General features: G+C 36.0%; 1 protein-coding gene across 1 annotated transcript in view; it reads right to left on the bottom strand.

Annotated features, from left to right (window-relative positions):
* Nucleotides 1–13,888, bottom strand: part of Slc39a12 (solute carrier family 39 member 12) — an 83,992-nt gene that overhangs the window by 57,949 nt on the left and 12,155 nt on the right. Inside the window, exons 3-6 of the mRNA XM_004645208.2 lie at nucleotides 12,939–13,146; nucleotides 7,613–7,785; nucleotides 2,814–2,985; nucleotides 222–394 (exon numbers count right to left, since the gene is read on the bottom strand). Coding sequence (XP_004645265.1) covers nucleotides 222–394; nucleotides 2,814–2,985; nucleotides 7,613–7,785; nucleotides 12,939–13,146 — 726 coding nt within the window. The remainder of the gene's footprint in view (nucleotides 1–221; nucleotides 395–2,813; nucleotides 2,986–7,612; nucleotides 7,786–12,938; nucleotides 13,147–13,888) is intronic.

Genomic DNA, 13,888 nt, shown 5'->3' with positions numbered 1-13,888 from the left:
GTAGTTGTATTGTGTGTAACATTTTGTCTACTTCATTAAAATTATGGTACACAGTTTATTAACTACTGTCACTCTCTAATTCTTTTGTTATGAATTTTTTGTTTTTCATAGAAGAGTGCTCTTGATATTTTCTTAATATTTACATGTATTATCTTAAAATGCAAATAAATACACAGAAGAGAACTTTAAACACACTGCATCTGAACTGGAAAGAGGATTACCTGAGGGATAAGGTGGAGCAGCGCATCCCCTGAGAGAGTCCCAACAGCCAGGCCCACGAAGAGCTGTAGAATGAGACTGTAGTTCTCCTCACAGCTGTGGAAAAGGACGAGAGCGGTCCCAAGCATGGAGCCCAGAGTGAGAAGCATCACAGCTCCTGTGCTGTAGCCATATTCTAAGACAAAGTAGAATACAAAACATCCAGAGCTCCCAGCTGCCTACTCATGAGTCAGCCACTGGCCGTACCACAGTACGTGAGGTGACAGTTGACAGGGATATGGAAGGGCTCAATCCCCAGCATTACCCCAACCCCTTGCAAAGAGTTAAGATGGTAAATTTTATGCTGTATTTAACACAATTTAAGTGAATCGTTGGAATGACCATACACCAATATAGGTTTTATTTCATTCTAGTGTAGTAAAAGTAACCCCCATGTTATCAAATCCTCTCTAGAGATTTTCAACCCAGTTTCACATCCCATTCCTCCCTGGGAACTCTTTGAGGCAATGTCAGTCTTCTTATCTAATACATGAAAGTATTTGAATCTTAACATGGGTACCTAGATGTCTAACAAAATTCAAAATTGTCATATTTTTGGATGCTATAAAAAATCATAAAATGTCAAGAACTCACAAGGACAAATTGGAGTATGATATTTTTCCAGTCAAAGGCAAAGGTTCAAGTTCTATTTTTCTACTTTTCTTCTCTTGGTCCTGCGGTGAGGTACAATATAATGAAGAATGAATGTTTTATTACTTTATAGCTTATAAAATCTGTTTAGGTCCTCTGTGAGTCAGGTTTTGTCTACTTCTGCGCAGGAATGACGGCCTACAAAACCATCAATTCCTGACCTTTGTAGTCAAGGGACTCTGCCTATTTACCCCAAGTCCCTGTAGGTGCCACAGTGTCTTCATTGGAGTTAGATGATTTGCAAATGGGTTCTAAGCATTTCCCATCACTGCAATCAAAGTTGACCTGCCTATTAAACTCTTAGCCATTTCTGAAAAGCAATTTTAAAGAGGGCTACAATTTGATTTCTGTATGGCCATAATCATCTTTCCTGGAAACTCAGTTGAAGGTGGCACTTTGGGGTTGTATTACAGCATATTGAACAACATTCCCTTAACACTGTGCCCTGCATTGGACTCTCTTCAGTGCCACATCTTCTTTCTGTAATCTCCAAAAGCCAATACAAGCCTTTCCTTTTGGTTATATAATGTAAAATTTTAGTCTTGAGAACAGCAATGATTCTTCAGTGTGCATTACTAGTGACTTTTTTCCAAAGAAGAAAAAAAATATTCCCTAGAAATTTCTCAAAGTTTTATTAGAAATGGAATAAAACTCTCTTCATAGTTGTTCAGAAACCTCTTCTCAAGTGGCCTGTATTTCCCAGGCACCAGAGTTGGTAATATAAACATGCTCATGGACACAGCAAGTGCCACAGTTCTGTCCTCAACCATTTGTGGGCATTACTGATCACCAGATGCTGAATTATTTGGCTGATCATGTTTAATAAGTGATTTTTCCCTCCCAATGAATGTGGAGTCTTAAGTATTTACTCTGGCACATTTTTGTTCACATAAAATCTTCCAATGAGCCATTTACTGATATAAAATTCACTATGACTTAGGGGTAAGTAGCTAAGCAATTCATCAAAGATGGCACTGTAGGGAAAGAAAGCATATCTGAAAATATTATGAGGCCTTAAGATTAATGGTAAAATTTTGGGGTTATGTGGGTTAGCTGTCACACTCTTCCTCTATGTATGCCATTAATTTTCTTTTTGGAGAAAGTTTAAATATGCAATGCTTTATATATAAGAACACATGCTTGTAGTTATATTATCATCTGAACCTCACAGGTGCCCTGAAAAGTCTGTGAGACACCTCTTCTACAGTGACTCAGTGGGACACAGGACAGTATCAGTATTGGTCTCTTTACTTCCTGGAGCTGCCAGCCATGCCTGGGGGCTGATACCCTCATCCAAGAGCAACCCAATGTACCTTCATTTTTGTGTGTTTCATGAGGTGTAAGAGGTTGGGAAGCACTATCAGATATCACTGTTTTCCCACCATGCACAGAAAAAAGATGTGAGGAGGTAGCAATTGCTTAAGATCACAGGTTAACTGCACATGAGACAATTCTCAACTCTGCATTCCAGATTCTAATACAAATGCTTTTTCTTTTATGCTATAACCCTTCGCAGCATGGGCTTAGTAATTGGTCCACTCTGAGTCAGCTCTGGGGAACAAATTCAGTTTTTACAACTTACATACAAAATCTAACATAAAGTAGAATAGTGTCATAGCTAAAAATAAGGACTCGGGGACCAGATTGCTAGAGTATGAATTTGAACTTCATAGCTTACTGGTTATGCATTCTTGAGTAACTCATGTAACATTTCTGTACCTTGGTTTGCTCATTGGTAAAATGAGAAATAATACGTGCACCTCTTTGCATCATGGGAGGCTGAGGCGTGTTGGTAAATGAACAATGCTTCTGACAGCACCTTGTACAATGTAGGCATCCTGCTCTCACTAGTTTCATCACTGACTCAGTGGGCATGGGCTTTCTAATGAAGAGGCAGAACTTACTCTCTAGAGTGCTTGGCAGAAGCTTTACTTGTTGGTCCCCGGGCAGCTGGCAGGAGCAGCTGAGGAGCTGTTGGATGATCCCTGGACTTATGTGTTTGAAGTCCTCCTTAGAAATGGGTGAAAGGCTGTTCTGTAAAAATATCTCCCCCAGTTGCCTCGCGGAGAAGCAAGTCTGCATGAAGAAAACACATACTGTTACAAGCCCAGACTGAACTGAGTGTGCCACCGTTGCCAGTCTTGGGAACCCTGAACTGGGCGGAATGACTACCACGGGTATATGGAGCCACTGCTACAGTGCACTTCTTTGCTCCTTTTTGTTAATTAACTTCCAAAGATTATTTTAAGCCTCAGATTAAAGTCTGCAGTACTTTGACTTTATTCTAAATGTTATTCAATATCTCTTGCACTCTTTTTTCTCTGCTGAAGAGACACACTGTATTTTACAACGTGTTGCATGATGTTCTAACAGCCTAAGAGCATCGTGATGTTTTTGTGGTTTTTCAGCAAAGCGAAGACTTCGTACGATAAGCGGGAACTCAGTGGCGATGAGGTCATTGGGCTTAATACTCTCTAATTTAATGAGTCTGTGTTGGCAACACATTTCCTAAAGTAACACAAAGTTAAATTTATCGAAAATTAATGTTAATTTCGCTGGCTGGTGTGTCAACCCTGGATGGTATGGCTCCCTCTGTGAAGTGGCATCCCTTCTCCATGAGAATGAAGGACATCATTGTTATTTTCTACTGACTTTACCTATTTTTATCTGTTTCTATGTTTTTCCACATTACATAGGAATACTTAGAAGAGACAAGACATGTACGTAAATAACGAATGCAGTAAGTCTCTAAAACCCGCTATGTACGCCCATCACAGAAGTAAAAGCTGACATCTCATGCATCAAAGATCACCATGATAAGAACCTGTGGATAGCTTCCATGAAGCCATAGAATAAAACCTCCCATTTAATTTTTTTTGGTAATCTTTAGTTGAAATCAACAAATTATTTTGAGAAAAAAATTTGATTTTTTTTTTGTTGTTGTTTTGCTCCGAATGCCTTCAGGGCAGGTTTGGCTGGCTGGAGTGTTGTGGGGATCGAACTCCAGCAACCTAAGGCTGACAGCTTTGTGGAAGCAGCCACTTAAAGAGCCGAGCGAGGGCCAAGTCCCCAAAAATTTGATTTTTTGAAGAAGAAAAATCTGATATAATTTGGCCTGATGAGCTATGCTGTAGAATATAAGGATTTCCATCAAAAGTACATTGGTAATCAGAAAATAATGACATATTTTCAGATCTCCATTCCCCACCTCAAAGGCTTTGGTGATTATTTCCCAGGAGAGAAATTTTTATTTTGATCAGGAAACACATGGTTACATGGAACAGAAACACTGAAGCAGAAAAGCAAGAGGAGCCTATAATGGAAGAGGTCCTAGGGTCACAGAAGAGACTCGAGGGACCAAATGCAAAGCTGCACCTCAGAAGGAACCGTGAGCTGAAACTGGAAAACCAGAAGCAAAGGTGGTACGCATGTGTCTACTTGTACCCCACGTCTTTTCTCTTTCTTGTTTCTTTCTGTATATAACAATTTCCTTTTGCACTTAAGCCCTCCCATGTGGTGCCCACGTGGCCATAGAAATCCCAGCTCCAGTGACCTTTCACTCAAGGCCTCAGCACTGGCTGAATCTGCAAATCCTGAGAGACGTGATTGGCTCTGCAAAGCCAATCTCTGGATAGCTTCTGCTGAGTCAAGTGTCTGTCTGGTTGAATCAATTCTGCCCATATTGAAGGAGTAAGGAAGACATTTCTCAGAAAGGGAATGGGCAAGAACTCCCTAAGCTTTCTTCTCTGAAAAGCATCAACAGAGAGTTAAATTATGGTAATTTTCCTATTACTAAATGATGTTTGCCAAAGACAACATTCTCTTTGGCTCATTTGCTACTGAAGGAATCCAATTATTTCATTGTTAAAAATATTAATAAGAAGAAAGAAAAACTAATAACAAACTTTTGGTAATGAAGCTTTCATAATAAATACTCCTATTAGAGAATGCTCAACTAGCAAATAAAAGACTGGAAAGATAAACAGGAATAGAATGCTATGTATCTTTCTCCAGTTCACTGTGGAGAAATTGAATAGTGTCCTGTTTTAGAAATCCATCTCCTAAAGGAAGGCTGTTCTATTCTAAGCTTTTATGTCCTTGATCTTTGCTTTCTGTATCCGTCTTTTTTCAAATTTCTTCTGAAGTCACTAACACAAATATCTTAATGGTAATTCATTATGTTCAATGAATTTTAACACAAAGCGTTTTTCACAAAAAAAAGAATAAAATGAAAATTTAGGTGATCTCCTGAATAGCTTTTTAAACATCTTTACTCTTCTACAGTAAACATTAATATATGTTTACACTTGAGCTGATTTTGTCAGACTTCTATGGATATTTTCAGATGTATTCTACATTTCTAACTGTTATTCTTTAGTTTAAACACACTTGGAGGGCTTATTCAAGACAACATATAAGACTTAGGATGTGGATCAGTGGTAGAGCACTTGCTCACCATGCATAAGGCCCTTGATTCATCCCAAAGTACTTCAAAATAGTACTAATTAATTCTAATACTAATACCATTAATAACATAAAATAAAAGAGTGCTGGGCTCCATTCCCAGCATTCCTGATTTGTTAGATTCTTGGATGGGGTGTGAGAATTTGCATTCCTAGCAAGTTCTCAGCTAATATTGTTTTGGCCCCGAAATAAGATGTGGAGTAGCATTGATTTAAGTAATACAGGCAGGGTCTCCAGATCTAGTATCTCATATTAGGATCCCAAAATGAGGCACAAAGAAAATCACATGATGGAAGAGTGGAGAATAATTATGGAAGAGGTTTTGTTTAATTTCCACAGTCAGCAAAGACTGTAAGTATGAGATTCATGCTTTGTCAGGTATAGTGGTGGGTGTTTACAATCCTAGTACTCTGGGTGACTAAGATGGAAGGATTTCAAGTTTCAGCCCAGCCTGAACAATTTACAGACTTAAAGAGACTCTGTCTCAAAATAAGAAATAAAAAAGGCCTTGGGTGAAATCCACTAACATTAACACACACACACACACACACACACACACACACACACACACACCATGCCATAAGTAAATAATGCCTAAAAATATTTTAAAATTTTTATCTTTTTTGCAAGCAGTGTTTCCATAGGCAAATTTAATCCCTTTCTGAGATTTATCACTGAAGAAACATTAGAGAAGGTTTCCCAAAGCTTAATTTGGAGGGCTGGGGATATAGCTCAGTGACATAAGTGCCTGCCTGGCAAGCACAAGGTCTTGAGTCTGATCCCTGGTACCAAAAGATAAAAAAAGAAAGTACACAAAACTTAATTTGGAAGTGAACTAGTGGCTTTCAGCTATAGGCAATGAGCATCCATTTACACTAATCTACTGAGATATATTCTGTACATAGCAAAGGAAAGATAATTTGATTTCTAAAATTATATAATAGCAATGATAGGTGATGTTGCCTGATCATGCCTGATTCATAATTTGTGGGCATATCATTCATTATCATTAGGAATATGTGAGTGCTTTCTCTGTTTCAAGGTACAGATTGTGTTCTGTAGGTGTATTCCTTGTCAAAGATACAAACAACAAAAATGTAATTAATTTTAATCCATGATTCCCCAAATTAACATAGTTTTAAAGAATACAAAGTGCACTATCAAATAACATGCATGTATAGATCCTCAGTTCCTGTGAATTTAAGAAGTAGCTCTATATATAACTTATATGATGCAGTCATACAAACTAACTTGATATAGTGGTTTTGATAAGTCATAAGATAATATGTAGGTTAAATAATACAATGCTTATCATGTAGTAAGTATTCAATAAATGTAAGTATCATAAAACATTAATTTCTGAGGATTTAAATGAACAGGGAAGGGAAGGATTCTATGATCAAAGTTTGAGAAATAATGGGTTCAATAAGACTTTAAAAATCTCTTTACTAGTCTGTTTGTTTGTTTTGTGGTAATAAAGACTGAACAAAGGGCCTTAGACACACGAGGTAAGCAATGTGCCACTGCACCGCACCCCAGCATAAAAATCTGTTTACCAGTAAGACTTTTCCTTCAAGCTTCTTACTACGCTACAGGGAAGTGTCCATCTCTATTTTTTACCCAAATGATCTGATCATAGCACATTTTTACAAAAAGCAAAGAGGTAAAATAGGGAATGCGGTTTGGGACAAAATTTTAGGAAATTCCTACTCTGATTATGTTCATATGCTTACAGATTACTTTTCTCTGAAATTTTTGCAGTGCCCTCTACCATGCAAACATTTTTCTGTTGCTCACAGGCCAAAGTAATCACCTCCTGACCTAACCTAAATGTAAAATGTTCATTCATCATTCTGATTATTCATGTAATGTCAGTATCTTTCACTGCCTTGTAAGGCCCATAAGTGCTGGATCTATTTTTGCTCAACACTATATTCCTCATGCCCAGGTTGGGAACTGATACATACTAAGTGATCATAATGTTTCATAAATTTATTTGTGCATTTAATATGGACTGAAGGGAGTTCAGAGAAATATGTCATTCTTCTAAATACCTTGGCTGAAATATCTTGGTTTTTTATGTCTACAGAGATTCACTTATAGAAAATGGAAGCCCTGAATTATCATAGAAATTATGATAGAATATTTGTTTGCATTTTATACAACTCTGGTAAAGCCTTCTCAACTGGTCTTCTTTCAACGATAACAAATGATGGTATAAGATGAATCATAGAAATACCTGATCCCAGGACACTGAACCATCATCTGACTCTTGGTCCATAGACATAGAAAGGTTAGTGTAGTCCCAAGCATGGACCCCTATGTTGCCTTGTTTCCTTTCGGGTCGATGGTTTTCATCTTTTTTGTTACAGGTGCTTTTGGCCCAAATAATATTGAGGAGTTGGTCCAGTTCTAGAAATTTCATATAAAATCTAGTGTCACATAGAATAGACAAGTTCAGAATAATCACAATTTTACATACCCGCAACACAGATTTTTTACAAGATAATGAAAAGCCAAAGTTTCAGCGTGAACAAAGCTGAACTAGTTTTTATAAAGGGATTCTCACCAAACCTTATTATGGTGGGAATAAAGATAACAAACTGGCCAACCACCAATTTGAATGCTTTCCACTGAAACAAGAATGTTCCTGGTCTATAAAAATGTAAATTAAAGAAGAAACTGTCCTAATCTTATCAAATTAATTCCCTTGAGGCATTCAGCATCTTTAGTAAGTTGACTATTATCTAAATAATGGATCAAATTGTTTTCCTATGAAGTATAAATGAGTAAAAGAGAAGATAAATGAAAGTGAACTAAGATTATAGAGACAAATTAGGTCTTGCTTTCTAATGTTGCTTTAATGATGAAATAGCCATAAATTTATAGACTGAAATGTAACTCTAGACTTTTGAAAACTGATTAATGCATGAAAGGCTTAAATGTCATAGTGAATTTCTATGGGTTTATCCATTTTCCTACCTGTGCATAAAATGTGTTTGGAACTTTCCTAGACACTATCATTATTGATAGGAAATATTACAAAATATATGATTTTGCTTTAAGTGATCAGATTTCAACAAAAAATGTATGACTCACATAAAACTGGGAAAATTTGACCCATATTCAGGGAAAAGAAGTTCCAAAACATTACATCTCTTAATATTCCCAGATGTTGGATTTAATATAGCTGTCTTCAAAGCAACTATACCAGTATTTCTAAAGGACTAAAAGAAATAATGTTTAAAGAATTAAAGGAAAGCATATCAATAATAAATCAATTAATAGCAATATGAAATCAAATGAGAAATTATATAAAATTTCCAATGGATATAAGTTGGAGAAAATACTGGAATAAAAAATATCACTAGAGACATTCAACAACATGTTTGATCAGGCAAAATGAAATCACTGAACATTAAGATGGATGAACAGAAATAATCCATCCTGAAAAATAAAGAGAAGAACCAGGACCAGTGGAAGATGGTGATGACAATATCATCTCAGAGACCTGTGGGCCAACAAATATATATGCATTGACAAAAACAGGAAGCAGAAACAAAATCATAAAAAATGGAGACTATAATGGCTAGAAATTATCCAAGTCCGATATAAATTCTTTATCATCATGTTCAAGAAGCTCACCACACTATTTAGTAGAATAAATATAAAAAAAGATTCATATACAGAAGATACATTATTGTGAAATTGTGAAAGTCAAAGACAAAGAAGAAATCTTGAAAGGAAAAGGAAGGAAATTACTCATCATATGTAGGAAACCATGACTATAGTTAATAGCTGACATCAAAAACAAAAATCAGAAGGAAATGGAATAGGATATTCAAAGAGGAAAGAAAGAAAGAAAGAAAGAAAGAAAGAAAGAAAGAAAGAAAGAAAGAAAGAAAGAAAGAAGGAAGGAAGGAAGGAAGGAAGGAAGGAAGGAAGGAAGGAAGGAAGGAAGGAAGGAAGAAAAGTTGTCACTCAGGAATTTTACACTTAGCAAAAACAATCCTTTGCAATGAAGGTGGAGAAAAGATCAAAGGAGAGAATTCAGTGCTAACAGACCTACTTTACAAAAATTAGAAAAAGAAGTTCTTTAGCCTGAAAAAGTAACCCAAGTTGGGGAAACTTTTGCATTTTGGCCAGTCCACTGGAAACAATAAAGAAAACTGGCAATGTCAGAAATTATTGACCTGAGTCCCCCATAGCTCAACTTAACAGCATGGCTTTATTTCTTAGATTTCGTTTTGATAGTTTTCTACTGGATGGTTAAGACCAAGGTAAAGCAGGACCTATGCAACAAGAGTTGTAGCTTTTTGGTCTGAGAAGGTCAGTGAAATTCTGACATTGCCAGTTAAACAGAAGACCCAATGCTATTATGGGCTACTGGACTCTTTTAGAATATTTTGCTGAGTTTACACACCTATAATATTCAATAACGGAACTTAGAAAAAATGGGGTATACCGATGAATGTCCATTTTGTATCTGTGTATTCAAAGAGGTTGGGATAGATATATAGTTGCATTCTCTTAATGAATAGAATGATTTGTTCTAATGGTGTCTGTAAATAGGATCACAAGTCCGCATCTTGTACAGCAATTAACCACTAAGAAGATTATATGCAGTGTATTATTTGTTGAAACTGTACTTCCGATATGATTTGAAACTGTCTCATTGCTATCTGTTTATCAATAAAACTTTGAAAAAAAAAAGAAAACTGGCAATATAAGAATGTAGCTTAATGTAAAAGACTGCAAACGTAATTTTGTTTGTTTGTCCTCTAAACTTAATTTTAAAAAGACTGCGGGCTTTTCTTTCAAAGTCAGAAACCTAGCAACTGAGCACCAATTCCTACCACTACTTAACATTATATTGAGATTGTTAACCAATGCAAGTATATGAGAAAGCAAATATAGTTAAAAAATTGGAAAGAAAAAGGCAAGAGTACATTGACTTGGAGACGATGTATCCTAATATGTACTGTTTCCAAGTAATTTTATAATTTCTTTTTTCAATTTTTTTTCTTCAATTTTTCTTTTTATTTTTTATCACAATAAAACTACCACAGGTTTCTCATGGAGCTTGGCAGGTGGATGATGGTCAAGTAAGACAAGCAAGTTAAGAAAATTTTGAAATGGAGACACATTTGGAATCCTAGCTCAAACAGACATGGCAGTGTTACAAAGCTATTATAAGTGAAACAGTATGACATTGGCTTGTGAACAGACAAGATGTCAAGTAGAATAGAATAGAAAACCCATAGAAACTCAATGTTTAGAAATGTTTTGTAGTACATGAAAGTAGCATCTCAAGCCAGTGGAAGAAATAATGTATTTTAAGTTAAAATATAAATAAAATTGGGTAGTCAAAAGGAAAAAATAAACTGGATCTATTCCTGGTAACACATATCACAAGTAATTCTAATTAGATCAGAAATGTAAAGTTACAAGTATCAAAAGAAAATATGGATGGATTTTTTCATTATCTGAGAATATATGAAGTTTTCTTTCTTTTTTAAAATAATTTTGGGGCCGGGGAGATGGCTCAGTGGAATAAGCGCTTCCCTGGCAAGTGCACGGATCTGAGTTCAATCCCCGGTTCCACAAAAAAATAAAATAAAATAAAATAATTTTATTGAGAAACAGATAGCAATGAGACAGTTTCAAAACAGATTACTAGCATGGTTTCAATAATTAATACATTGCATATTGTTGTCTTAGTGGTTATTCATTGTACAAGATGCAGACATGATATCCTGTCCACAGACACTATTAGAACAAATCTCTCTATTCACTGAATTAAGAGAATGCAGTTGTATATCTATCCTAACTATTTTAAATATACAGATACCAAATGGTCCTTTCTTTGTATCCCCATTTTTTGTTTACTTTTGTCAGAGAAGGGTATTCCATTTGTCAAAGAAGGGTATTCCATTGTGAAGTTTTCTTAACTGAAATTCAAAATAGGGTAAACAATAGGGTAAACTTTAATTAATTTAATTGTATAAAAATAAAACATATTTGCATAAATGATTGATTCCAGGTCTAGGCAGAAATGTACAGGATATATCTAGAATATCATGTTATTCTGGAAGATAAGAAATATATAAAATATTTTAAGGAACTTAAAATATTCAGCTTGTCAGAAGACAGCTCAGGTGGCCTTTCAAGGATGCCATGCTAGTACATGCACAGCATGTCAGAAGGACTTAAAGCCAACTTAAATAAGATCCTATTTATCAAACAGGGATGAATCTAAGAACAATTACTACAATAATGATATTAAATTGAGAGATATAAAAATCATATTTTTTAAAATTATCATTATTTTCTTTTGCAAGATGCAAGGGAATTTGTTCTACCTTGAAAACTGGGAAAACATTAAGAATTTATAGTTATTTTCTTTAGGAACCTCGGTAAAATGAAATAATGATCAAAGTTCTTCCACTGTAGAATTCATACACCAAAAATATAAAAAAGCAAGACTGAGAGAAATAGAAGATCATCATTTATAATCTCTAAATAATAAATCAGTCTAGGCAATGATCAATATCTTACAACTTCTCAAAAGGAGCGGGGGAGGGAGGGAGAGAGGGAAAGAGAGAGAGAGAGGAAAAGAGGGGAAGAGACACAACAAACAGTAGATGGGGTGAGAGAAAGAGAGAGAGATCCAAATGTCATGTTTTTCCTGGTGGAAGTTGCTCACTATATATAGTACTCACAAAAATAAGCTGAAAAATAATCAAGCCTCTACCTATGCTAATCAATATACACAATATGCATGCAATGCAGGGCATGGAAACACACATTAGCTAATTAGGAATGCAGCAAAATAGACAACAAGGAAAAACCAATAAAAGAAACCTAACAATCATATCAGCAAGTTGCACTTGATAAATCCTATTTGGATTCTTATCCAATAAATAATAAATTTTTAAAGTAAGGAAAATGTGAACATCAGGCAATTTTGCAGTATTCAGAAATCATTTTTTAGATACGATATTTCTATGAGATGCTTTTTAAAACTCTATCTCTAGCCATTTTAATGCAGGCTAGAAAAACAAGTCTTGTAATCCTCAAGTGGTTTATCTTATCAAGTTCAAAGAACGGTCCAAAATACACTTTCTGATTCCCTTCCTAACATCTCATTTCATTTCAGAGCTCTCAAGAGAATGGGTCAGAAATGCAGCAATGGTAAATAATTCACATTTTACTTTTACTGACCCACAAGCAAACTGCTACTGACCCTCTTGAACTAACTGAACACTATTTTTTTTATTCTACACAGTGTGGTACAATCTCTGGCCAAGCAGGATGTACCAAAGGGGAAGTGTCGAGCTGGTCCTCACGGGACAAGTTCATGTCATGCCTCATCAGTACCTGCTTGTCCTAGCACGGCATCCTTGAAAGGCCACCTGAGCTGTCTTCTGACAAGCTGAGATTAAGATGATGTATAAAACATATCTGAGAAAATTCAGTCATCAAAAGAACTCAACCCCTTTTTGGGGCACAATTTATTTGGTAGATATGATTTGGAAGATAAATTCATTTTTAAAAATCCTTACCTGATAGGTGGAGAGTATTTGTACTATTCAAGAAGTGGAAAATATATTCAGTAAAATAGTCCGGGGAAGGCAAGTTTCTTCGTCCCAAACAAACCCCTTGGAGGGATAGAGCAATGATGCTCGCGGCCAACCGAGGAAGGGTGTTTTCATCAGCACCGTCACTGCTCAGGATTCCAGATTTCTTCTGCAGCACTTTAGTTTCCATACACTGAAGTCAGACACAAAGTCAAGAGGAAATGTTAGCTTCGAAGTGATTTCTCATAAGAGGTAGCTCTGATTTTCAAGTTCATCTCAAAGAAGCTTGAGTTGTTTATAGGAAGGACTGTAATCATCTCTTGCCTCAGATGAGAAATATTTGGAAGATACTCCTTTTATTTGCCATGGCACTGAGTTTTCTAACTCCCAATACAACTATTCTTCAGTCAGCCAGCTTTTTCATTATTATTTGTACATTTTTCCGAGAGGATCTTCTGCTCTGTTTACACCATTCAATTAGTGAACTCTCTCCCAGCTTCAAGGACCGCCTGCAGACCAAGGATCTTCAATGTGCATTCCCTGGTCCTGACTTCTTCTCTCTCTGCTGCTTTATAGCATCACAGAGCTCTTCCACTTCCTCACTGCCCTTTCCTCTCAAGTTCAACGTGCTGCCACCATCAATCAGAGCTAGCACCGTTCCTATGTTTTCTGTCTTCTACAGGACGGATGTACAACAGGGTGCCTTTTTCACTTGTGGATGTCAATTTCCTCCATTCAGTTGTAAGCATCTAAGAGGCTAGAATTTCGCCTTACACCTTTCTGCTATTCATTTATTTAAACATTTACTGAATCTCTATTCATTACGCAAAGCCTACTACCTATGAAATGGAGACCAGGTGCATCAAAAGAGGAATTGAGGGAAACTTATTATGTCAATATTCAGTGCTTGTGACATAAGACAAACAATAAAGAGC

This window comes from Octodon degus, unplaced genomic scaffold (genome assembly GCF_000260255.1).
Source record: "Octodon degus isolate 3935 unplaced genomic scaffold, OctDeg1.0 scaffold00220, whole genome shotgun sequence".
In the NCBI taxonomy this organism is placed as follows: Eukaryota; Metazoa; Chordata; class Mammalia; order Rodentia; family Octodontidae; genus Octodon; species Octodon degus.
The sequence above is the reverse complement of the archived record's forward strand: the minus strand, read 5'-3'. Positions and strand labels throughout refer to the sequence as shown.